Source organism: Dromaius novaehollandiae, chromosome W, assembly GCF_036370855.1.
Source record: "Dromaius novaehollandiae isolate bDroNov1 chromosome W, bDroNov1.hap1, whole genome shotgun sequence".
Classification (NCBI taxonomy): domain Eukaryota; kingdom Metazoa; phylum Chordata; class Aves; order Casuariiformes; family Dromaiidae; genus Dromaius; species Dromaius novaehollandiae.
This window is the reverse complement of record NC_088130.1, coordinates 47,856,710-47,882,728: the sequence shown is the minus strand read 5'-3', so window position 1 is coordinate 47,882,728 and position 26,019 is coordinate 47,856,710. Positions and strand designations below refer to the sequence as shown.

General features: G+C 37.3%; 1 protein-coding gene across 1 annotated transcript in view; it reads left to right on the top strand.

Moving 5' to 3' along the window:
- RNF180 (ring finger protein 180) overlaps positions 1-25,248 on the top strand; it is a 61,094-nt gene extending 35,846 nt beyond the window's left edge. The window contains exons 5-7 of the mRNA XM_064499928.1: positions 7,105-7,330; positions 11,815-11,940; positions 21,911-25,248. Coding sequence (XP_064355998.1) covers positions 7,105-7,330; positions 11,815-11,940; positions 21,911-22,110 — 552 coding nt within the window. The 3' untranslated portion in view covers positions 22,111-25,248. The remainder of the gene's footprint in view (positions 1-7,104; positions 7,331-11,814; positions 11,941-21,910) is intronic.
- The last annotated feature ends 771 nt before the right edge of the window (positions 25,249-26,019 follow it).

Genomic DNA, 26,019 nt, shown 5'->3' with positions numbered 1-26,019 from the left:
AATATTGAGGAAAGAATATAATGGTTATTGCTGGCAGCTGCCATCACAGAACTATAATTTATATTTTCCGATAGAATATAACAGAGGAGATTTGAAAAGAGATGGTTAGTCAAACTGAGTATCTATATCTTATTTTTCAGAAGAGCAATATTTGGGTTGCATTTTGTTACTGCAAATCCATCTGAATTTTTTGTAACAGAACAGGATCAGATTTCAGTGTCAGTCCTCAGAGGTAGCATGAAAAGAAGAAAACAAGATTTCTTTCTATTGCTACATGAAGATATCTGAAATACTTTTATATTTTTGGTTGTTTTTGTTGTCTTAATCTCACATTAGAATGTGTAGTACATTAGAATGTTAGAATGTACAGTTGGATTATAAGCTGCAAGTTTTACTATGTCAAAATAACTATGTAAATTAAATTGGAAAAAAAGATTTGCTTGGCCTGTTTATAAATGTTCTTTGTTTTTGCTGTTGACTCCTACTTGAGTCTTAAGCGTTAATCATTTTTTCTAACTTGAGAAAATTTTCAGAAAGGAAATACAAGTTCTGTAAGAAATCCAATGGATTTGGACTTCTTGCAGATTTGTAGTGCCGGAAAAGCTAGTACTGGAAAGGCTACCTTCATTTTCTTGACATTTTTGAAGTAAAAACATATTTTTATATATTTTGGTGAGTTGTTTGGTTGTTTGGTTTTTTTAAGGAAAAAATGTATGAATTTCTTCAAGTCATCCCTGAACTACATAGGAAGTAAATTCAAAGATTCAATTCTAGTGAAGTTAGGATTATTCAGTAGTTATCTTAGTCATCAAAGTATAAAAGAATAACCTACAGTGACAAGATTTGATCTTTCCCCTAAAGTTTCTCAAGTGTATTCTTATTTGAAATCCTTTACATGTCTCTCTTTTCCTTCAATGTAAGTGAATGTTGTACTTAAGTATGGTTTATATATGGAATCTATTTATATGATAATTAAATCATGTTTAAGAAACTCAGTCAGGCCTCTTAAATAGGTGGTCTGATTATTCTGAGCAAGAACATCACCCAGTTGCTCCATCCAGATAATGAAAACTTTTAAAAATTGGGACACTTCTTTAATTGTCTCAATATAAATTTAGGATCCTAATTTTAGGGTGAGTTATTTTGAAGAAATTGATCTCACTTGGTGAATCTTTTTCTTACTATAACATATCACAAGCTGTACTTAGGTTGTGGAAACTGAGGATACTTGCAGATTCCTTAAATCGCTATGCTGTTTGTCCAGTCCAATGGAAAGGACATGTCATGTCCCAGCAGGTGCCCAGAGGGAGAGTCAGGGTAGTACCTACCATAGTGCACATCCATGTAATTGCAGACAGAGGCACGGTTCATTTATTTGGATTAAACTACTATTTCCAGTCAAAGTTCTGATGGTTCTTACGTAATTCTAGTATTTGCAGAATAAAAGGCAACAACTTTCTCAGTTCTGCTTCTGCCCTGTGTTGTAAATCTCTGTTGTTATGTCATATTAATAACATTTGAGTGATCGTGTAATCACTGCAAATAATGACTGAAAAAATTGTGTTTATGTAATACTACTAAGTAATTTATATAAAATTTACTTAAATAAATTCCTTGAAAAAGCCTGTTAAGTTCAGCAAACCCATCTTTTTGTTCAAATCAATAGCAAGTTCCCTACAAACATATCTAGTGGCCAGAAATTCTGTGTACCTTTCCTTGTGTTGGTCTTCTGATAACCGTTTGCAGCCTCTCTGTGCAGTTGCTGACCAGTTCCCCTTGATTTACTCAGGTGCAGTTCTGCTCATTATCTGCAGTCTGGACAGCAGCAGGTGTAGACTATATAGGCAGAGAGAACTGTGACTTGGAGCTGACAAATCCCAGGAACAGTGAAACTTTAGCAGAAAACTAAAATTTACAGTCTCATGTTATTTATGAAGCTGCATTCCAGAAATGGAGATGCATGTGAGTGCAGACTGTCAGTGCAGTTGAGAACAGCGCTGGAACTCCATCTCTGAACTGGCCTCTTTCCGTGGCTCGTTCTGCTCTGTAGTGCTGAGGAAAAGGCCTATTTTAATGGTAAGAGTAGGAGTTCTGCACAAAGGGGCCTTTTGTATGCTATCTATTAACTCAGATTGTGTCATGCATCATTATAAAATGCTTCAGATTTATGCTGAATGACAAGAAGAATTTCAGATGCGTTGTTTGGAATACTATGACTATATTTATGCAAAGCTGCCAAAATATAGCGACACTGTTCCAGACATCCTTTCACAACTCATTTTATTATGAGTATTTTCCCTGACAGAATAATAGCGTGTGCATTCACGCAAAGCCTGCAAGTAGCGTGGAAAAATAAATACATACTATTGTCTGTTATTTCAGTGCTGCAAATCTGTTGGTTATCTCAAAATTAAAAGGTGGGCTATTTTTACAGGTATAATACTAATATTTCAGCTGAAATAATTTATTGATTCTCTAGGTCTTTATATATGTGAACTGACAGGACTCTTTTTACCACATACCAGAAATATTACAAGCAGAGAACACCACTTTAGATATAGATAGCAACTGCTTTGATGTAACTAATAGATGGCGATCTTTTACTTTGGTAGGAAGAATAAAACTTAAGTAAATGTGTAAAAGGACATGATTCCTTAACAATCAGATTAAATAAATATATGCTTTAAAACTTTAAATTCACCCCTGATAAGCCATTTCTCTTGTTTCTTTGTAATAGTTTTAGGTTTATGAAAATTAGATGTTGCCATATTACCTTGATATTTTTTCGTGATAAAATAGCTGCATTTCCAGAGAAGAAAAATGCAGACGGAACCTACCTAGATAGACTCCAGTAAAGTACTCATTTATGAGGGTGGGCTTGATGTTCCACTGAGTGGTGAATTAATCCAGTAATTTCAGTCTTAGTAGCATCTCCTAGTTAACTTCTGCCTGCAGCAGGACTGTAGTGGTTACCCAGGAGTCTTTGTGCCACCAGAAGAAGAGTAGAAAGTTGCATTCGGCAAGCACAAAAAATGCGAATGCATGTTAGAGAAAATAATTTCAGCTAACCACACAGGCTGTGATGAGTTGTGATGGTAAGGTGCTCAGATACTAAAATAATGGACCAGATAATTATCATAGGTAGGGGTATAATAAGGTCAATGGAGACTTAGAGTTACTGGCCTGGCTCAGTTTGTAGCATGTATAATATGTGGGTAACATTATGGCCTGTGCATAATAATTCAATGAACTTTAACTAGATAGGAAACTAAATTGCCTGTGCTGTTCATTATGAGATCATTCAGGACTAAGAAAATATTGTAGTAATACTGTTGTGGCCATCATTATCTAAAGATAGAAACGATTCAAGATTGATAGGGAAAAGTTAATACGTGTACATATATTTGATTAGGCAAATCAAATCAAGCATATTCGATTAGGCAGATTGCTAGAGTGAGGAAAAACAAAGTTTGGAGGGTCAAAAGGCCTTTTCAGGTCTGAAAAGTAGTAACCTTCATGAATAAACATGACCTCAGAACAACCTTTGATGACTCGAATAGAGCAGGGAAAGGGAATTAGAGTGTTCAGGAGGATATCTTCTCTGAGAAGACGACAGGCAATTTATTGCCTCTGCAGTGTGGAAGAGGTTACCTGGAGGCTGGAGTGTGATTATCTGTTCAGAATATTCTGATATTCACTTTTATTATTTATTATATTCATTTAGTGTTGTCACTTTACAACCTTATATACGAAAGTATAGCTCTCTACCCATAGTTAATTGTTGCTTTAGAAGCCATGGTCTGCAAAGTACTTAATCAAGAGTTGAAGAACTCCATTGCCTAAAGCTACTTTTAAATACACAAAATAAAAATAAATACACTCTTTGCTTTAAACAAAAGTTCTCAGTGAAAGAAAATGTCCTTCAGTTGTTTTTCCCTTTGGGCAATTTATCCAGCCCAAATGTAGCGGGGAGAGTCTGAAAGAAGGACATGGCTCTTGGCAATAGGTAGCTCCAGAGAGCTGCTCAAGCTGCTTTGCTCTGCTTTGAAGTTTGTAGTTTGCCTTTGGGTTTTTCTGAGAAGTTGTATAGGGAGAAGTTTAGAGTGCAGGTAGTTCAGAGTGAATTATTAATTTGTACAGAAATGTAAGCCATGGCCATCGGCCTGTCTGCCCTGTTATAATCTATATGTTTTAAGCTTAGGTTTGCCAGAAGCCTGAAAAGATGCCCTTTGCATTCATTATACCAGTCAACCAAAACAGAGGCTCGAAGGCATACAAACCCCAATGGACATTTTGGCCTGACTTGGAAGAACTGCTGCTAGCTTAGTCAAGTAAAAACTTTTGATAGGGATTTCATACATTTTAAAATTGTACTTGGTTTTGGGTTTTGAGTTTGCTTTTAAATCTCCATAAAAAGTCACTGGTCTAGCCTGCAGAAGTTAGGCTATAATTTCTAGTAAGCAACAATATATTAATGCTATTACTACCACTGACTTGAAAGAAAATGACTACAAGTTCTTAGTTGAATAAGAGTAAGTAATGGTGAAGCCTGCTTTCCTACTTCTTCATATCCTCCATAGCTACCACATTATGTCTGCTCCCTTCTGTGATTTCCTTAACATTCTTTACTCTGTACACCCCTAAGTACACCCCCCAGACTCTAAAGCCTCTTTCAATACTCCTCTTTCATCCAGTATCCCCACTTTCCTCTTCCAAGCTTTCACTGTACTAGTTGGCAAAAAAATAGGCACCCGGTGAGGGCACTCTGCAGACTTTCCCATAATGGTGGCACTCATTTCAGTCTCCTTACTCAACCTAGCTGTCAATTTTAGTGAAATTTGCAGGAAGCCAGTATACTTCAGATCTCAACTGTTCTGTCAAATTCAGTTACAATTGACTAAGGATTCAAAAGCTGTTGTGGAACCACCTGATGCATAGATGGGGCAATCTCATAAGCTGCATTTCTTTAGGAAATGATGCTGAAACCACTGATCATTCTTTTCCAGCAGTAACCAAGAAGTATTTATTTCTTCTTGATCCATTTCTGTACAAAGCAGGATCTATAGCCATTCTTTCTTCTATAACAAACTTTTTTAAACCTGGGTATAATATTCTGAGTATATAGTACAATTAAAGGCTTAAACTCAGTTTTTGAGTTGTAAATCATTATAGTCTCATTTATGTATAGCTTACAAATAGCATGGAACAAACTACCAAACGGGAGCTTCTGAGAGAGCACAGGAGAGTATGCAAACTGTTCTCTTTCAAAATGTGAGGCACCCAAATGTGCAGCAAATCAGCTCTTCCTTCTGGTGTATAAGGGTAAAAATGTGGCTTTATGTATTCTTCTGCCTCCCACCCCACTGCTCTCCCTTAGAAGAGGGATAGTTCATGTAAGAGAGTGCTGAAGGAGTTGCCTGTGCAAAAGACTACAGTTATATGCACCTTTACATTAAGCATGCAAGGATAGAAGGAGAATTTTCCCCTCCGAAGCAGTCTACATAACATCTGGACTGATAAATCCTCCCAGGTAAATATTTCTGCTCTGTGTTTTCAAATGCATTCCATAGTACTCATATTGTTAGGGTGTTCAGTATCCCAGATAGCAGGGGATTGACTGTAATGAGAAACAGCAGAAATCCAAAGCAGTAAGCCATAAACATAATCATCCCTGAGACAGACATAGAGACTCCCACTCTCTGAGCAGGCACAAAATATTATCATGAATATTTGGTACACAAGTAGCAGTGATAGTCTGCCATGGCCTACAAGTGTCAAAATTGGCCTGTCTAACAGACAGCTGGTGAATATGCAGATCTAGATGCTAATCATGCAGCTACTCTGGCACAGAACATTATATATTGGGTAGCAGTGAGTCATGAGGTAGGCTTAATGTTGGTAATAGGTGTCTATAAGGACTTCTGCAGGCCTGGCAAGGAGGTAGGTATGGGGTAGTGGTTGAGCAAGGGACATTTAGAGCATAGGTTGTTAAGTATGGGTGCTGGAGCCTACAAGAAGTCATTGATGCTACAAGACAGCTTAGAATTAAGATGCTTAAATTGGAGTCACTAGGTATGGTTTGAGAGTTTAGAACAAGGGACATATGAGAAGGGTTTTGACACTCGGCAGTGTCTGGCACCCTCCTTTGTCTCAGATCTTTCCCGGTGGGTCTGCTGGATACTGGGGTATGTTGGGTTCTGTTAGCTATGAAATGGAGAGTAGGGGCAGAGGAAACAGAGCCAAGTAAATCTGTTTCTTGTGTTCCTCCCGTAGAAATGAAGAAAATATATTTTTCCTAAGCCAAAAACTTTGGGGGCCATTAGTATAAGATCTTCAGCTTACATGGAAAAGTTTAGTCGTTTTACAAGAACAAAGCAGGAACCGGGTACTATATAAACATTTTTATGCTCATATGGCATGTAGACAATATGGAAAGTCCAGTCATGCCCCCCTGCAAATACATCCATTCAAGAAAATTCATAGCATACATGCTAGCAAAAACAAGCATTTGCCAAAGTTGCTAGGGTTTCCTAGAAGGAAAAGCTAGAAGGGTTTCCGTTCTACATTAAGGTTCAGGGGTTCTCCATTATAGTGATAAAGCTGTGGCTTATTTCAAACTGTGGGTCATTAACTGAGAGTCACTGTTGAGTCTCGCAGAAACATACCCTTCACAAATTACCTTTCAAAGGCAGAAGAATCCACAGGTTACTTTTAGAATTGTTTGTTTCATTTTGCCTTTCTTTGGAAAATTGGCAGATATTCTGGTAATAAAGTTACATATGAATTGTTAAAATCTGTTTTAAAAGAAGAAATCTGAAAATATTACAGTTTTAGTCAAACTTTTTGGTTTTGTTGTTCCTTTCTTTTACTGTCTAATATATGACTTTTGTTCTCCTTTTCCTCAATGCTTGTTGTGACATTCTTGTCTTGTCCATATGTTTCATTATCTCATTAAAAGTAACGTGTATTAAAAGTTAAGAATATCACAGTTTGTACCGACTTCTTAGGCATTGTTTAAAGCCACCTTCTTGCTGATTGGTTTATCCAAAATAGTTATAAGCTGCGCTGTGAAGAAATGTTCTCTCTCTCTTTTCCTTCTTGCAGACTGCAAATGATAACCTGCATACAGATGATGAGCATGAATTCAGAGGAGATAAAGAAAGCTATCTCTGTGCAGTGTGCCTGGATATTTATTTCAATCCTTACATGTGCTATCCATGCCACCACATCTTTTGTGAACTGTGCTTAAGGATGCTTGCCAAAGACAATCCAGCCAGCACTCCATGTCCACTGTGTCGCACTACAATTGCCAGAGTCTTTTTCCAAACAGGTATAAAAATTAAACTTTTTACAATATAGAAAAATATTTATAACTTTTTCTTCATCTATTTCTGGTCTGAATAAGTATGTAGGTAAAAGCATAGTAAATGCCTGCTAACAAAGTATAGTCATAAAAAATAGTCTGTTGTCCAAAGAAATAATAAGAGTATGCAGTGGGGTAAATCCAGAATCCACACAGAGCAGAATTTGGTCTCATTATCCATTGTGAGGATTTCTTTGCATTTAGCTCTTCCTAGAACTATTGCGTGCAGGCTTTCTTAAGCAGTAAGAAATTACTCTGGAGGTATATTTCAAAACCTTTTGATTTTTGAAGTGGGGTTTTGATATTTCATATTTCTTTGGTTTCCTCTTGCTAAATAATCACAAACTCCAAACATTACAAACATGCCTCAAAATACCTCACTAAAAAGGCATTTTAAAATTATTAAATTAATGACAAAAATGATTCTTTTCTTGGTTTTATGACTTTAATTTAGCTGTAGGTGAAAATAAAAGCTGACAGAACTATAGAATTCTAATATTGTTTTTAAATTCTGCCCTCCTCCCCTCTTACACCCTCACCTTTCGTACTCCTGACTTCCTGCAGTAGGAAAACATTCGTGGGTAGGGGTTGTTGTTTGAGGTCAGAAAGGGTGTAGGAATAAGAAAGGCTAAGTAGTGCTATTCATAGTATACATGGAACAGCATGGGTCAGTCTTTACACCTGGAGCTTTAAAAGGTAAATTCCAGCACTATGGATAAAATTCCACTATGGTATATGGAGCCAGGCCCTTTACAGCACTTAAAAGTATGCATAGATGGTCACAAAATAATGGAAATGACTCAGCCATATGGAACATTTGTTTATTTTTGCATGGTGCAGAGATCATGCAGGCATCCTGCTTAAACGGGGAGAGAGAGTGCTGTGGTGATGACAGGTTGGGGATGCAGATTTTGTGGAATTAAGTTATGATTTTGCACTGAGCAGCAGAGCTACCCAGCTTCTATTTCTGGCCGTGTGCAGACTATTCCTTGAAGAGGCTCAGCGTCGTAGAACTGGATGACACGTTAGCTCGAGGAACTGAACTGTCTGAAAAAGAGCTCACAGGGGTGGGAAGGAGGCGTTTTTCAGCCATACTAGTTTTCCCAGGATGGTTCACTCGAGTGCTGCAGGTGGCAAGAGCCAACGGTCAGGGACAGGGACTGAAAAAACTAGCACTGCAGCAGAAAAACTGCGTGTGAAACTGAAGCTTGAGCACTCTCAGCACCTTGCCTGTCTGGTGTATAGAGGCTTCAAGCTGTTCTCACTTCAGTTGCTTAATGCTCAATGCTTCTTTGGATTTGATGTACAGATGAAGTGGGTTTCACTACTACAGAATGGCTTTTAGTTGCTGTAGGGCTATGAATAAAGAAAAGCTATTTAACAGGGTTGCTGCAGTAAAGTATTACTGGGAGAGCAGAAGGAGGATACGGATGCTGGCTATAATGTATTTGCAAACCTTTCTAACACCTCTGAAGTACTGTCATTTAAGTGAAATATTTCCAGGATTATTTGTTGCAATTGAATACTTAGAAAAGTATGTAGCTTTACTGAGGAAATGGATTTGTGTGGCTAAACTGTAAACACAGTGTCAGGAATAGAGAGTCATAACAAGTACAGGATATGTGTGTAGAATTAATAACTTCAGATCAGAGAAATCCGTATGACCTTACCACAGCTATCTGTATACTTTTATACAATTTATAGCAGTATATGCTTGACTTAGCAATATATTTGAAAACAGATACACTAAATTGACTTTGTTTTATCATACATCTATTAAGAAAAATATTTTGTAATTTGCCAATGCATAACATGTTGAACAGCTTATAAATCAACCAAGAAATATTGATGATGATATCATATCCTTAGAGAAATTAATAGAATCAACATATTAGGGAATACAAATGGCGCAGGACTAATATAAAGGGTAGTAGATACTTTCTACTCAGGAGGTTTATTAAGTCTTTTAAAAGTTACGTTAAAGTCACTGCTGTTACCGGTCTGAGCAACCAGTGAAGCAGAACTGCTAACATTCTTTACATTTTCCACTAATGCTACAGCCTGCCTGTCTCATTTCCCTCATTATTCTGGATTCCCCTAATTTATTCTGGATGCCTTCTGTAAGTTTCCTTTTGTATAATTGCATTTTATTTTACAAGGATATGTCAAAAAAAAATTTAAGGATATGTTCAGAAGTTCACTTTTTAGTTTGTACAGTTTTGCAAACTGAATGTAACTAAAATAGAAGGATGCATGTAACAAGTCAAAAAAAGATGAAGGCAAAAAGATCCATTAACCACCAATTATAAAGAAAAAGAGTGCCGAATCCAGAGCTACGAAGCCAAATGTGACTCAGGAGGACAGTTAATCTGGCCTGTTGCCCACAACAAGTGAGCATCTTCTACTGCTTCCCTTGAGCGTGAGTTCCAGCGCAGACAGGTTGCTCTGGCGGTGTCTGTGGTACATTCCCATCTTCCTTAAAGGACAGAAAGCCCTTCCCTTCGGGATAGATTTGCTTCTGGTCAGATGACAGAGTGCCAAGGACTCACCTGAGAAAAAGGACAGAATTTGATCTGATTATAGCAACCCACTTCCAGGAAGTCTGTCTTTTAAATGCCTCTCGTATTAGGTGAAAGAATGAGCCCAGGACGGGCTTGTGCACTTTCATTCAGGTTGAAGTTTGATTCATGTAAAATGTTTCCAAGAAGTGCCAGATCTGGCACCCATGTGTAATAAATCCTCCACTTCTAAGAAACAGAGATTGAGTGCACTATTTGTGCATAGTAAGTCCAGTCACGCGAGAAGGAAAGGGTCCCATACAGCAAGGTAGCTTGGTCTGGCCGGCCCGAAAGCCTAACCAAGCAACCTTCTAAAAGCCAGTAAGAGTTGTGGTCACTGCCTTTTCTGAAAAACAGGAATTAGATGCCTCACCAGAGATTTCAGTGGTTAAATCTGGACAATCAATTTGAAAGAATTGATTCAATTTTTATGGCCATTAAAAGGAAACTAAAACACTCTCTGTTGATCCTGCAAGAGGCAAGCAGAGTCTCATCAGAGGCTATTTTTCTGAATCCTGATAGTACTTAATCAAAATATATTCAGTGCCATATATAGCTCTTACATAAAAATTGAAAAGCACTAGTGAAAAAATATGCAATTTGTTTCAATTACATTTAGGAAGAAAAATGGCCTCTTTCCCTTCACTGATGCAGGTTTGTAGGTGCAGTAGCACTGTTCTTCTCCCATAATGAGATAGAAGCATTTGGGGATTTCTGTACTTTCTGTATGCTGTGTGGCCAATTCTGCCTGCATTCTGACATAGTGAAATATGGAAAGGCACATTGAAAGACTTTTTAGAACCAGTGCATTTTTGACTTTCAATCTGCTAACCCCTTCCTCTTATGTAGCAAGAGCTACTGTGATGAAAGGGCTCAGTAGCTTGCTGTCAGATTTTTTTTTTTCTTTGTGGAGCCTGCTCACAAAAAGTTTAACTTTCTCAGATTTGTCAGAGAAGATTCATCTCTTAAAGAATTACTAACTATTGATTATTAAAGGTATGCAAAATTGCAGCAAAGTAATAATAAGTATAGTAATAACACATAAGGCTTTTCAAAGACCTGTGAAGGGCCTTTCTTTTCTTTCTATTTTTTAAGGTACACAATGAGTTGTGGAAACAACCTCTATTATTAGTATTTATATGGAGCCATGATAGTTGGAAGGGAGAATGTTCATTCAAGCAACTGAAATTAGGGCTTTAAAAAATTTTCCTGTTAACCGTTAGCTTGCAACTGTCTGTTATCATCAAATCACTTCTTTTCTGTGATAGGATATTATGTTCATCTTTTAAATCTATTTTCCATGGATACATGACTATAGATAGGTTCATTTTGCCATTTTTGAGTTGCAGTCCATCTAGTTAGTTCCTCAGATCTTCCAGTGTGTCATTAATCACTCTAAGAATGTGTTAAGTAGTAATTCCTTTTAATCCACAGTATAAAAAAATCTATCCAGATAATTTTTCAGACTTTTCCATCTCTTTCCATTATTGCCAGCTGTTACTGACTGATGGTGTTAAAGCAAAAAATAGCATGAATGGAGAATTAATACCACAGTCACATTCATTGATTCATAGAGGTCTTCATTGTCTTGTAACTTAAATAGCCTGATTTATAATGTGCTTCATTCATGTACAGTTTGACATCATCTTTCCTAAATGCCTTAGTCTGGAGGTAGAGAATTAGAAGAGCATGTTTAAGACTTGTTCTTGCTGTATCTGGACATGTTTGTTTTTATGTGATTTTCAAAAACTTGAGGAGATCTAAAGGTATGTAATAATCAGAAAAAATATTACACGGTAGATGAGGTAATCTTATTTTGTAGAATTAACATAAGAAAATTATTGCTGTAATTGCAGCATTAATGCATATATTCTTTCCCATTAATTATTATAGAACTGAACAACTCTACCAAATCTTTTTTTCCTACGGAATATTTGAAATTAAAAGAAAGTTTTCAAAGATCAAATTCTGCAAAATGGCCTCTTCCAAGCTGCAAGAAAGCCTTCAGAGTTTTTGAAGGTAAGAAAATCATTTCTATATCATTTTGGAGATGAAGAATTTAATTTTCAGAATTAAATGGGTATTTTTTGTATTTTTCCCTAACCTCCACTCACTCTTGAGTACACTATTTGAAAATAAAAATTTGAATTTTTGAACATTTGAATAGCTAATGCATGCAATAAGGAATCAGAGATGGATGACTACTGGAGTAGAACAAAGTTAAAATTTCTCCTTATGTGACTTATACACAGTTCTCCAAATCTAAAGATAAGCTACAAATTGTATAAAGGCAATTTGGGTGTGTAACTCTTTTTATTCTTTAATCTTTAATTTTGTGCACATTATCAGGATAATTGTATGTGCAGTTTTTTGTTTGGAAAAGCTTATCGCGTCTAGTCTGCCTAGTGGAGTAAAGAAAATGACTCTGGAAAAAAAGTTATCAGTTGTAGGTGCGGTCAATAAAGAAATACACACCAAAAAAATCCAGAATATTTTATGAAAGAGGTCATATAAAATAGTTGGAATTATTTCATAGATATTATCCTGTATTCCTTGTTTTATACATCCGAAATGGAATGAGAGGGTTTTTTTCTTTAGTTTTCCTTTATTTTCTATTTATTACATGAAGGAAGTGTACTTCAATAGTTAAACATTGCCATGGTTATAAGTAATTGTTAACTGAAAAACATTTAAGCTAGAGGAGTGAAATGTACGATTCACTGTTTATGCAAGTTTCCCAGTTTTCAGTCTAATGAGGCCTTTCTTCACCAGGCCTCATCTATGTTTACGTATCTAGTAGCTTTCTGTAGTGTTGAGTCTTGCTAACAAATCTGTTTTTCCTGTTCATAAGAACAATATAGATTGCTTCTAAAAGCATGTGGAAAAAAATAGAACAGAACATCCTTCTCATACCCTCTTTGTCTACACAGGCCTTTTTACAGGTCAGATTTGATAAAATGTGGTCTGCTACTTATAAAACTGTGTCACACAACCTCATGATTTGATACTGAAAATAACAAGGAATGCTCTGAGCTATCAAAAATGAGCAGACTTGAGAACTTTGAGAACTGGCAGATGTTCTTTGGTACTGCTCAGAGGTGGAAGCTGTTGGCAGGAAAAACAAAAATGTTCCTTTTTCTCTAAGGCAGTTAATGTAGTTTAGATGTTGATGTTGAGCTTATTGTTTTATTGTAATCTATTACATTATATATATGACATGGTTCATGTATGTGTTATAATGTCATATGAATGATGCATTTCATATATGTGAAAAGCTATCATCTTGAGCTTCATAAAAGGTTCATACTGCTTAAGCAGTGTACTACGTCAAAATCAGGCAAGTGGTCCTACAGAAGTAATTCAGAGTGAGTGCTGGACTTAGGTATCTCAAAAGGATAGCCTGAAAATCCCTCACATGGTATAGGAACACGGCTAGAGACAGTCGGTAGGAAACCCTAAAGACAAAGCTGTCTGAAGCTTTGCCTTCTTAAATACGAGTGTCACTACCACAGCCCTTTCCTCTGGCTTTCAACTTGAATAAAAGTTACTGCAGGTTTCGTATCAGTTCAAAATGCAACCGGCTAATATATTCTCCCTGGATCACTTTCTTGGGCTTGCATCTAAATTGTGCTCAAAACCTCTTTAGGTTCCATATTTGGTATTCCTAACTTTGCCTATAATCCCTGCCTCAGGAGGTTGCTGGGCACACACAGGCAGAAGGCTTGAGCGTGTCTGGAGCAAAAGACTTCTGACACCATAACAGACGAACTCACAAAAATACACCTTAACATCACTGAGAGCAGGAGGGAAATTAGATTATTTTTTGTTTAATTAGGAAAGTAACAGCATAATCTGTAAATGGGTCAGTGTTTGTGCAATCTATAGAAGAAATATTTTTAGGGAGGAATTTGAATGAAGAGAATGTGAGTGGGATAAACCTGGGATGGAGTTGCAGAAAGCAAAAAATGCAGCATGGGAAGAAAAAAGAGCTGAAAGGGGTAAGTCACACTAGTGAAGTGACTGGAGTGAAAAGGGATATGATTACAGTGCTTAGAAAGGGACAGAAAAATGCAGAGTTTTGACTATGAGGATAACTGCTTCTTCATAACAAAGTGCTGCATTGTCAAAAAACAAACGTGGCCCTGCTGGAAAAGCATGTTCTTTTGTCCTGTACATATCTAACAGGTGTAGTCGTCACAGAAAATTTGGCTGCTATTTTCAAACTTCGTATGGTTCAACTTTTCCCATATGACAAAACCATTTTCAGAATATGTTATGTGGTTTTAGGGTTCTGGACATAAAAATGGTAAACCTTGAGTGTAGGCAAGCTGGAAGTTCTAGTGTAGATCCTGGGGCAAAAGGAGTTCGGAAGTTGAGGGCTGTAGAAAAAAATGAGATTTTGATCTCTGAGACAAGAGGTTTGTGCAGCTGATACCTGAGGTAGGGGAGTAGGGAGGCTTTGGGGTAGGAGAGGGAGAAACTAAAACTCCGGCTCTGAGAAGGATGGTGACTGGTTTGAGCAGCCTTAGCTTTGGGAAGGAACTGGATGCCTCTGGTACTTGAGTTTGGTGGAGGGTTTCAGACCAAGCTAGGGATTAGGATACAAGACTGGGAATCAGTGTGACATATGTTTGCAGGCATTCATACAGGATGACTGCCATCCTCTCAAAAATCTCGCTAGTAATGTATGCCCTTTTCTGTTGTTGGAAGTATAGGACTCATAGTTCATTTTAACTAGCAAATCTTGCAATTTAGCTATTATATTAGCATAACCAGAATATGTTACAGCTTGCACACATACTGGAGAAGGCTGGTAGGCAAGCATGAAGTTTGGGATAATACCTCCTCTGTGAAAACAGTGTAGAAACACTGTGTCCTTGAAACAAGTACAGGACAAACAATGGTAAACTTCATGTGGGAAGCAGTGAAGCAGACCCTTCAGCAAATAAAGGCCTCTTTCAGCAGAGCACATACAAATAAAACCAGACCAAGACAAAAGATGGAATATATGATGGAAAGTACAACGGAAGAGAACATCTAGCAAACCACAATGGATTGTCATTGGAATCCCACAGCAGTCCATGTAGTTCAGCATACTCACATGTGGTTAGGAAAAGAGATGCACAATGAGCTGCTAAAGTTTACTAATGATACTGAATTATTCAGCTCGCTGATGATAGTAACAACGAACTTGACAGCTAAGAGTTATCTTTATTGGCGATTTAGAGGAGGCAACGAGTCCTCTCTCACCAGGTTTGCAGATGACAAAAAACTAGAAGGATCAGTTGATAGACTCCTGTGCAGGCTTGCTATTCAGAGAGACTTAGACAGGCTGGAGAAATGGGCTGATGGGAACCTCGTGAAATTCAGCAAGAACAAATGCTGTCTTGCACATGCAAAGGAGCAGGCCTTGGCAATGACACAGGCTGGGCACTGCCTGGGGAGCAGCTCTCTGGAAGGGACCTGGGCATCCTGATGGAGAGCAAGCTGAGCACAAGCCAGCACTGTGCCCTGACAGCGAAGGCAGCCATCATCATCTTGGGCTGCATGAACTGGAGCACGGCCAGTAGACTGAGGGAAGCTATGATCCCTCACTCCTGAGCACTCAGCAGACCATATATAGAATACTGCATCCAATTTTGGGCCCCAGTGCAGAAAAGACATTGCTAAACTGGAGCAAGGTTAGCAGAGGGACACCAGGATGCTCAGGGCCTGAAGCAACTTGCCCCGTGAGGAGAGGCTGAGGGAACTGGGCTTGTTCGGTCTGGGGAAGGGAAGGCTTTGCGGCAGGCCTCAGAGCAGCCTTCCCAGACCTACGAGGAGGCATTCAAGAGGACAGAGCCAGTTGTTCACAGTACTGCATGGCAGGAGGATGAGAGGCAACAGACTGCATGTAAGAAGAACTTTCTCACCACGCAGACAGTTAGGTGGGGGAGCATTTGCCCAGAGGCTGTGCAGGCTCCATAATATATAATATTCACAATGAGGAGCTGTAAATTAGCTATGACCACTTAAGAGGTCTGGGAAATGCTTTGGTTTCTGAAAACATGCAATGCACAGCCATAGTCAAAAAAGTAAATAGAATTATTAGGAACATAACAAAATGGAAGACGTTATGTCATTGTCTGGATTTTTGATTATCCCACATCTTCAGTTTTGCATATACTTTTGATTACATCATCTCAAAGAAAGATAAAGCAGGGTGAAGCATCTTTCTGTAATACAGAAGGGACAATCTGAGGGTATGGAAGCTTTTCTGTACAAAGGGAGTCTGCAACATTTTAGTTTGGAAAAGGGCTATTACAGGAGGCAGATACAAGTGGTCTGTGAAGTTATGAATAGCATAAAGGTGTTTCAGGAAAGATTGTTCAATAGCTCTCAGAAGCTCTCTACATTAGCAGTTAGTAGAGCCATAATAGGTAGGGCAAAACAATTGGTGCTGAGGACCAGATGTTCACTTGTGCATTCCAGGGGACAGAGGGACGACTTACTTCTGATTTCACAGGCCGAATGACCACTAGTGGTTGGAGCGCATTACTTGAGCTCCTGGAGCTCATCTTCTCATTTAGTTTCACCTGGAATGAGTCCAATTTATTTGCTCCACCACAGGACACAAAGTGCAGTAAGTGGGGGCAATATGAGATCTGGTTCAAAAGTATGCATCCTGATCCAAATGAAAATGTTAGTCTAGACACATCAAGGAACAGCCAATGAATATTGTCAATGAAGGCAATAGGCTGCATATATACAAAAGGAAATATTTTTTTTCACAAAGCACTTACTTACTTAAATTAAGAAACTCATTGCCATTGAATATTTTGGATGCCAAAAGTGTAAGGGGTTAAAGATGCAATTGGCCAAACTTACAGGAAGAAGGGCCTATCAGTGACTTTTTAGCAGTGTTCTGAGCACAGCTTCCAAGGGGGCCTAAACTGCTAGTTGCTGCACAGTAACATGTGGGAAGGTGTCAGTCTGTACTTGCCTTTTTTCTTACACTGTTTCAATAGATCTGTCTATCTGCTGCTGGCCATATCAAAACAAGCGATCAGGTCAAAATCACCTTGGTAGATCTGATACACTTACTTTTAGGTAACTTAATCTTACATGAGCACTTATAATGTAGGTGTAGCTTACATATTATTCATTCAGGCATATTTTTAAAGATGAATTTCCTATCTCTTATCTCACCTTCAGTCGTAGCAAAATTAGTCCCATCAATTTGTAAAATAGGGAGAATATTTTAAATTATTTGTAGTCTTATTTTGAATATCATTAGCACCTCAATAGGAGGCTGCAAAAACTTCATCAGGGACACATGCAACAGATATGCCTATTCATGATCTGGTGAAAATCCTTTTTGATTTGTACTCTTTTATCAGTATAAAAGCATAATTTGCACACAGCCTTCTGGGGTTTTTTTCAGTTACAGGTTTCCACTAAGTCTGCCAGACTCTGCTGGCACTGTGCATGTTTGTGCATGTGATTTGAGTGGAAATCCATGTTCAGAGTGGCAACACAGGCATGCATAAGAAAGTTATGTAAAGTATATATTTTAACAAATACATGCTTATAGAAATGATTTAGGGACTGTATTCCTGAAATGAGACAGGACTTCTTTTTTAAAAAAGGAACAAATACATTAGATGTGATTTGGAGCTCCATCAGCTCTTCTGTTTCGTAAGTCAAAACCCCTACACCATGTTACTGAGCAGTTTTTGGAGAACTTCACAGCTCTCAGACTTTATTTGCTGTTGGCTAAAATGCTATGTATAGCCACAGGTTACTTCCACTCTAGCTGGAGAGAGAGACATCTGAAGGTATTTTTCATGTCAGAACGTATTAAAGACAGTAGTAGAGTATGGATCATAGAGTCTGCAGCAAGCGATCTGCATGATCAGACAGAGTGTCTAAATCTGCTACTCAGTTTCAGTAGTGTATATATATCCAAATGTCTTTTGGAATATACTTCAGGGTTAAAAAAAAAAGTTCTTTGTTAGCCCGTGTTAAGTTCCAGAATTCACTTTAGAGGCTAGTTGTAATACTGACATTTTCAACTAAAGCTTAATCAATTTATAGATGGTAAAAAGGAGACTATTATTTCAATAATTCAGCAATTCTTTCAAAAAGAATTAAAATCTGTTCCACATTACTGGCCATCAATTTTCAATTGCTTAACTTATGCTCAGAGAAGCCACAGGGATTACACTTGTTGTACAGTAAGCAGTTCCTGATTGCATTCGTATCATTACTACAGTGCCAGCAGTCTTTCTGGGGCTTTCTATACCAAGAGCAATTACAGAATAGATAGTTTGCTATATTGAAACTGCTGTTCTTGAATGTAGAATGATTACATTACAAAGTCTAATCTAAGATAAATTGAATGCAGATTTGCTTAAGGTAAATTACATAGAGATAGAAACCACAGATAATATTTGTCTAAATCCTCTAGAAGGCGAGGACTACCAATTCTTAAATAACGTAGCTAAATATTTACATAATTCTGGGACTGCAAGATGCTCCCAAACTGTTGATGCAAAAATAGCCAGTAGCATTTTGTTAAATTGTTCTATTTGCTACAAATATAGAAATAAATAAAAAGAAATCACAGATAGCAGTCTTGACTGAGACCCTCCAGAGAGGATAATATACACCAAAATTCATGTGTAAAAGGCAAAGATCATGTTACAACATAAGTGATAAAATTTAACATCATTTGCAATTTCAATTAAAAAAGAACACAATAACATAAATCCAGACTTATATGTGACAATAATATTTAACAAGTGTTACAAAAGAAATTAAGAGAAACTGAGGTTTGAAGTTGAGGTCGGTTTTTTAATGAGCTTTTTTCACATAAACTACATCTTCATAGCAGGATAAGGATACTTAAAGAAGAGTAACATTTTTCACTATTCAGTTACTGAATTACTGATGTTATTTTTGAGTAATCAAAGATACTGTTTTAAATTAATGTAATTGAAAACATAACATAAAAAAAGGACAGTCCATATCATACTTCTCTTTAAGCAGTTGATTAGCTCATGCACTTGCATAAAATTTGTAGTATTCCAACCTAAAGCTCTATAAAAGAAAATCCCTGCTTTTTTTTTCCCTAGAGTCACTGTAGCATTTTTAGCTGTAGGCAAATCTTAGCCCACTTGGAGTCACTGAAAACCATCACAAAATTTCACCACTCTCTTCTTTGGCATGAAGATTTCATGTATAGTCTCCAAAATAAGATAAATAGTAATAGAGAGATTCTGATAGACACACACCTGGAAACTTAATATCTGTACATGACAAACTGATGCATATTATCATTAGAAATAAAATTAATCTACATATGATATCATGATATCTAACCAGCACTGATTCTCCAATGAAAATCTGTGTCTCAGTAGTCTAGTCACATTGCTAAATCAGTCATTAAATGAACACATAAGAATCAACTGAATTATTTTATTAGGAGTCAAAAGGTCTCCAATAAATTATCTTAAAAAGGACACCAATGAGAGAAAGTTTTTGTTTGGAAAGCATGGAAAAAATTGTGCTATACAAGTTCTGGACAAAACATTAATTCAGAACACTCCATTGAGAAGGAAAAATAGTGCAATTCCACCAAAGTTGTTAATTAGGACACTTTATATATATATATGTATTTGTCAATTATCTTGAATAAAGTCTGAGAGTATTAAAATGAAAATTACTGGCATGTGAACACAATTTATACAGAATTATTTATGTTAGTCAAAAGCAGAAGACTGAGGAACTTCAGGAAGGCCTAGTTAAGCTAGCCTAGAAGGAGCACATTAGCAGATGCAACTGAGGAGTGTGCACTGATGCACACTGCTATGCAGTGATGCCCACTGAAGGGAGCACTTTTAACTGTTTCTCCCCCACCTTGAGGTTCCAAAATCCATTATATCAATTTAGGGGAAAAGTGTCTGGACAGTTCAGTGATAACCTGTTTCCCAAAATCAAAGAATGTATCATAAAGGTTGAATTTTACCTGAAAACAGAATGCTGTACATAAATCCAGAGCTGTATGAATGCGGTCCTTCCTTGTCCACCATCACAGGTAAGGTCAGGTTGTCTGCCTCTGCAGTGCAGCTCCCACCTCTTCCCCATGCCATAAGCCAGGGCCTAACACAGCTGGTCCATCAGAGGCTTCTTTACCCTCACGAGCAGCTTTTATTCAAGTACTGTGCATACATAGTGCTTCTCTTACTATATAGGGAAGTCTGGGGAGGACTGACCTTTTGGCAGAGTCCTGCATTCAAAGAAGCCATTCTTGGAGTCACACTGAGGCTGTAAAATACTGGAAAGTCTTTAAATCAGTTGCTTAGATTTGATCACACATCTCCAAAATGACAGAAATAGAGGGTTTTCATGGAGGCAGGTGACAAGAATGATTAGACATGGAAAAATCTTTCCTGAGAGAAGAAGTTGCAATAATCAGCGTTGTGTACAAATTAATAAACTTGCAAATCAGAGTAGTAGGGTATTGTTACCCAGTGATTTTTTTTCTTTGTAGTAAAAGTTCAAAAAATATTCAAAGACATTTGAAGAGAAAAAAATTAAATGGATGAAACACTTTTTCTGCACAACTAGCCCATGACCTGCCCAGGAGATCTTTGAGGCTAAGAGCTTTATAGGATTCAAAGTAGGATTGCAGAGTCACAAAGATGAAAAGAATATAGTCACAAGAGTAGTCTTTTAAAAAACAAGAGTAACAGGACACATAAATCTACAGTTTTAGTGCAAAAGCAAGTCTATTGCTTTGGAGATTAAAATCAATTTTCCCCTAGATCAGATTATTGTGTAATTGTTCAAAAAAGCATTCTTTGCACCTCTCCATATCATTTGCTACTTGCTATTAAAAAGAGACTGGTGGATGGAATGGACCGGTGCTCTGGCCCACTATGCCAGTCCCTATGTTCTTTCATTGAAGTTGTTCTCTCTGCTTCTGTCTTGCCAGAAGGGTTATCCTAAATGCTTACAAAAATAATGTAGCTAAAAAGAAAATTATACAAGAATTTGCAGTTTAATTCAATTTTAAAATAGAAACATAAAATCAAATGAGCCATTTATTTAAAAGGCTTATTATTTAGGAAAGGGGTTTCTTAGTGGCATGGTGGGTGATGAATCTTTTTCTGGATTCCTCAGCATTAGATCCACCAAACCAGTTTCAAAACAGAAGAGTTTAAAAGTAGAAGAGTGTGTATCTAGATTTATTATTTTAAGTATTTTGAGGTTTATTTTTCACACTAGATTTTTACATTTACTTGAAAGCCTGTTTGCAGTGTCCCAAGTTATATTTAGAGAATTATCAGCATACAAACAGTAATTTGAAAATGAGTTTTAACCTGGTATGTGTATATAGAGACATGCTCTGCCATCAATCAGTGCAAGTTCAAGGAAATAGATCTTGGTCAGAAGAGTGTTTTGAGAAAAAATCAAATACAAAATTCAGTTAATTCAATAGGATTTCAAATATTTTTGCACTGTTGACCTATGTGTTCATTAGGTATTTGTGTATGCATAGGGAGGTGGCTCGACTGCTGAAGAATTCAGATGAGTAGGCTCAGGGAATCCAGAGATTAATGACTCAAGAAATTAATTACAGTATATGGAGCCTTTTACTTTCAAATGACTGAATCAAATTCAGTGGAAGTTGGCACCAAAAGAGACATGTTCATAGATCTGGATGACATAAGCATATTATTTTACTATAGTAGAGAGTACCAAATCCAAACAAAAATATTATTTGCCAGACTTGGAAGAAAAGTTTCATTTTAGATCGTTAAAAGTCAAATCCCCAGAGAGCTTCTTGTCCAATAAAGTGAGGAAACCCAGCAGTGAGGTGTAAGATTGCCTGCTTCCATTTGTTCTGTAAATAACTGGGGGGGGGGGGAGGTTAACTTCTTATTTTGTACTCAGTGTAGTTGCTTTTATAAGGATCTGTATATCCTCTTCTGTTTTCCAGCAGGTTTTCAAAGACGCTCAGCTACTGTAACAAGGAGGCATTTCCCACATGCTGCTCACAGGATGGACTACATGGACTTCGAGGATGATAGCCGTGGATGGCGGTTTGATATGGATATGGCGATAATCTACATTTATTCTGTCAACTGGGTAATAGGATTTATTGTGTTCTGTTTTCTTTGTTATTTCTTTTTCCCTTTTTAGTTTGTATTAATTACAGTTTAAGAAAACAGCAGTCATGTGAACCATGATAATAACAATCTAAAGAGGCACAATGTTTGACATTGCATTTTTTATCATTAAGAATTGTAATAGACTGCATCAAGCATGCTGTAAGGCTATTTGCTTGATAGTTCTGCTATATGTGACAAAGTACTTGACTTTGGTTCCAAATATAATGTAAGATCCAGATCATACTTAACTCAGTGGGAGTTTTGCCGTGATTCAGATGGGAGCAGGACTTTACCTCTAATGTATAAAATAATTACTCTGTAGAAATATACAGTACTGTTTGTTCTTAGGGAAGTTCTGTCCATTACAACAGAACATGATCCATAGGGTCATTTGGGGGGTTGACTATTGGCACACTTTGCAACCTTAAGCCAAGTCATCTCACTTATGGGTGATTCAATTCCTCATATATAAAAAAACGACGATGCTCCCCATTTATAGTCGGATCTTTTGGGGACAGTAGACTACAAGCACTGAAGTGCTGCACTGTGCATTATATAGACATTTATCAGAGCTCTTTCAATCACATAATCCAAATTTGGGGAAATTTTGACAATTGATAGACCTGTCAGCATTCTGCTGTGGGGATGTGCTCTACTCAGTGCCTGATACTCTGAGCCTGCTAACCAAGAAGAGAAATGATCCCGCACAGTTTGCTAACAGTTCACCTTTTCAGCAAATGGCAATCAGAATGAATCAACTAACAACTCCAAGTTCTGCACATTAAAGGGACCCTTTTAGCACAGATTTCCAGAGTAGCACTATACCTTTTTTACCTATCCAGATGACTGCATATGGATCTAGGAAGACACAGAACTAAAGGAGGGCAAGCAGCAGGCCTGCTGGCTGTGATGCCATGAGACACTAACCCCAGTAAATACAGGAGAAAGAAGTGTTCTTCGGTTTTAATTCAGCCTATGCATGGCTGTGTGGAATTCATATGTTTTTTCCATTACTGTAACAATTTGAGGATACCCCTGAGTGTGGGCTCACCAGTACTATGTGTCTCCAAGGAAACCATGTAAGAGGACACTGTTTATTTGCACCTTTCATGTAAACAGATTCTAAAGCACTTTATAGTTTGTGTATGTAAAGATCACAGAGTTACAGTACCAAACTGCAGCCGGTTCAGCATTTGGTCCATACTTGCTGCTTTACACAGTATTTTTCAAATGAAAGTGAAAGAACTTCTTTAAATGACAGGAGGGATATCAGAAACTTGCAGAAATCAAGTGCCAAAGACTGGTACAACATAGTTAAAGAGCTTACTTTTCAGGAAAGTACAAGGAAGGGGCATAATTCTACACAGAGCAATGCAGTTTAATCTTGAAAAGCATGTGCATATATGTATGTAGTTCCTCTGGTGTTAGGATTTGTGTGGGAGACCTGTGGTTTTTCAGTAGGTGGTGTACTCCCCTGTTCAAGCAGAGAACAAAGAGAAATGTGTTATGGAAGCTGCCATCTGCCAAATGTGATGGAATGGAATGAAATCAGAGGTTTTATCGGTGTGCTTAACATTAAGCATGTGCTTATGCTTCTTTGTTGAAGCAGGGCCAGCAAGCTCAGTCTCTTATAGGCTATGAAGTGATCAGGACCAGAGACTTTTATTTAATCTGAAAAACAGCAGTAAATCCACTACTTAGTTTTCCTTACAGGCTGCAAAAAATAATTGCTGTATCTGTTTGAGAATATATGTGCAGAATTAAAAATTACCAGTCTAGCTATGCTAATTGAAATAAATGCTTTTCACCATCATTTCTTTAATGTACACAAACTTAAAGGAAATGTAGTAATTTAAATTCACCATCACGGTGTAGTCATGGTCATGAGAGAAATGATTTTTATGTAATTACAGTATATCCAGTTACTTCACATATAAGAGATTGGCTGTGTTACTGGTGGCATTAGGCATGATATTTTATAAGTTTAAGGGTGTAATAAAGCTTATGGCAGATTTCCTCTTATATTGATATAAACAAGTCTTTAAAAAGCTAGTTTTTTATTGTCATAGTTTCATGTTTTGCTACATCCAGATGTGTAGGTCCATACGCTCAAAAATTATCAAAAATTTTAAACATTTTTCTCATCTATGCCAGGACTGGGATTCTAGCTGCATTTTTTTGTTTGTCTCTCTTTAGTCTTATTAGCTTACTGTTCCTATCTCAGCAAAGAGAGGGACTGATTCACCTGTTCAGCCAAATTGCTTCTATCTTTTGATCTTATAAAAATATTAAAATAAGATGTATTTTAAAAAATTACTTTAACTTAACTGACATACTGATAGTCTGAAACTCTGATAATAATTTAAAATAATTTAATTTAGGATATCTGATAAAGTAATATCCTTAAGTTAATATTCCAAAATATATTGACACATAAGAAACATAATATAGATATCACTAATTGTATATGAATAGAATTACTTATATCATTTTTAATAGCATGTTACCATGGATTTATTCTGAAAAAGACAAGAAGGAGAGTCAAAAATCCAATGTAATATTGGCCCCTTTTGTACATTTACAGTAAAAATTGATAACTGAGGATGGCTACATTTTCCTAAATTTAGTCTGGATAACAATTTTGTATGGCATTTCTAACTGCACAGCTGTATCTTTCTCTGAGACATAAACAGTAAACTGTTTCTTGGGCTATACTGTTTTACTTTATATTGGTTATTATTAATTCCAAGGGGCAATTAGTTTAAAAAGATTGCAAAGGCACACAAATAAGACAGTTGCAACATTTTTCTTAAGGAGAGAGATCCTCCTTAAGAAAAAAAAATAGAAAGTGTAGAGAGATTCTACTTTTTTCCTTTATTGCTCTTTCCAAATAAATACTTTTGTAAAAATACAGTAAGAATTTGAAGGCTCAAATTTGATTTTCTTTGAATTCTGCCAACGAAATGCTGTTGATATCTGTGGGAGCAAGAGTAGGTCCTTTGTAAACAGTTTTCTGGTTAAGAAGTTAATCCTGCTCTGCAATCTTGTCTTTCTTATCTACAGTGGTACTAAAATGTTTCCAGTAAAATTTGGGTTGTTTGTAATATTTTGCAGCCATTTCAATAGAATTTTCATGGTGGAATTAAATTTTAATATTTTTTTCAATCAACTTAATGTTTGTTATTCTGTTGTTTGGGGTGCAACTGGGATTTGCTGAATTTTTTATTACTATGGTTACCGCTTTTCATACTAGCAATCTTTTATTTGTTTCAGTAGTTTCCAGGGAACAGTCAGCTTTTGTTGTAAACCATCTTGGGGCAAAGTAGGGCACTTAACATATTCTATGAATGGAGAGTACTCGGTGCTGATGCTGTTAGTCCAGACAGATGAAACGCTGAAGGCAGCACAAACCCAGGAAGAGACCGAGAGGTTTGCCTCTGACAGGGAAAGGCACTTTGTGCACATTTGGAAGTGTGTGAGTTTCATGCCTAGTAGTGGATATATTCACAGCTATTCTACCTGCCAAAGGTCCAGTCATCTTGCTTCCCTCCCACACTTTTAAAAGAAAAAAAATCCTGAATGATAGCTGCACAGGGAACGGTTGTTACGAAACAGAGGAACGAAGGAAATGGATTCCTTCACAGCCAACGTACCTACCCACGAAAGCAAATGTGAACAGAAGGAAAACATATATCCAGACAAAATCCAAAGATCTTTCCAGAGTGACTTCTGAGCCCCTGTGTGGAAGTTCCCTAAAGAGATTTCCAGGAGCCAGAGCTTTGCCGGTGCTTGCAGGGCAGCAGAAGCGAAGGAACCACAGAGGTGTGCAAGGCAGCAGGTGAGCGAGGCCAGGCGAGCAGCCGCTGCAGGGCAGGTACTGGGCAGCCGCACTGGGGGCAGGGGCAGGTGCTGAGTTCTGTTCAGCCTGGCTAAGGAAAAG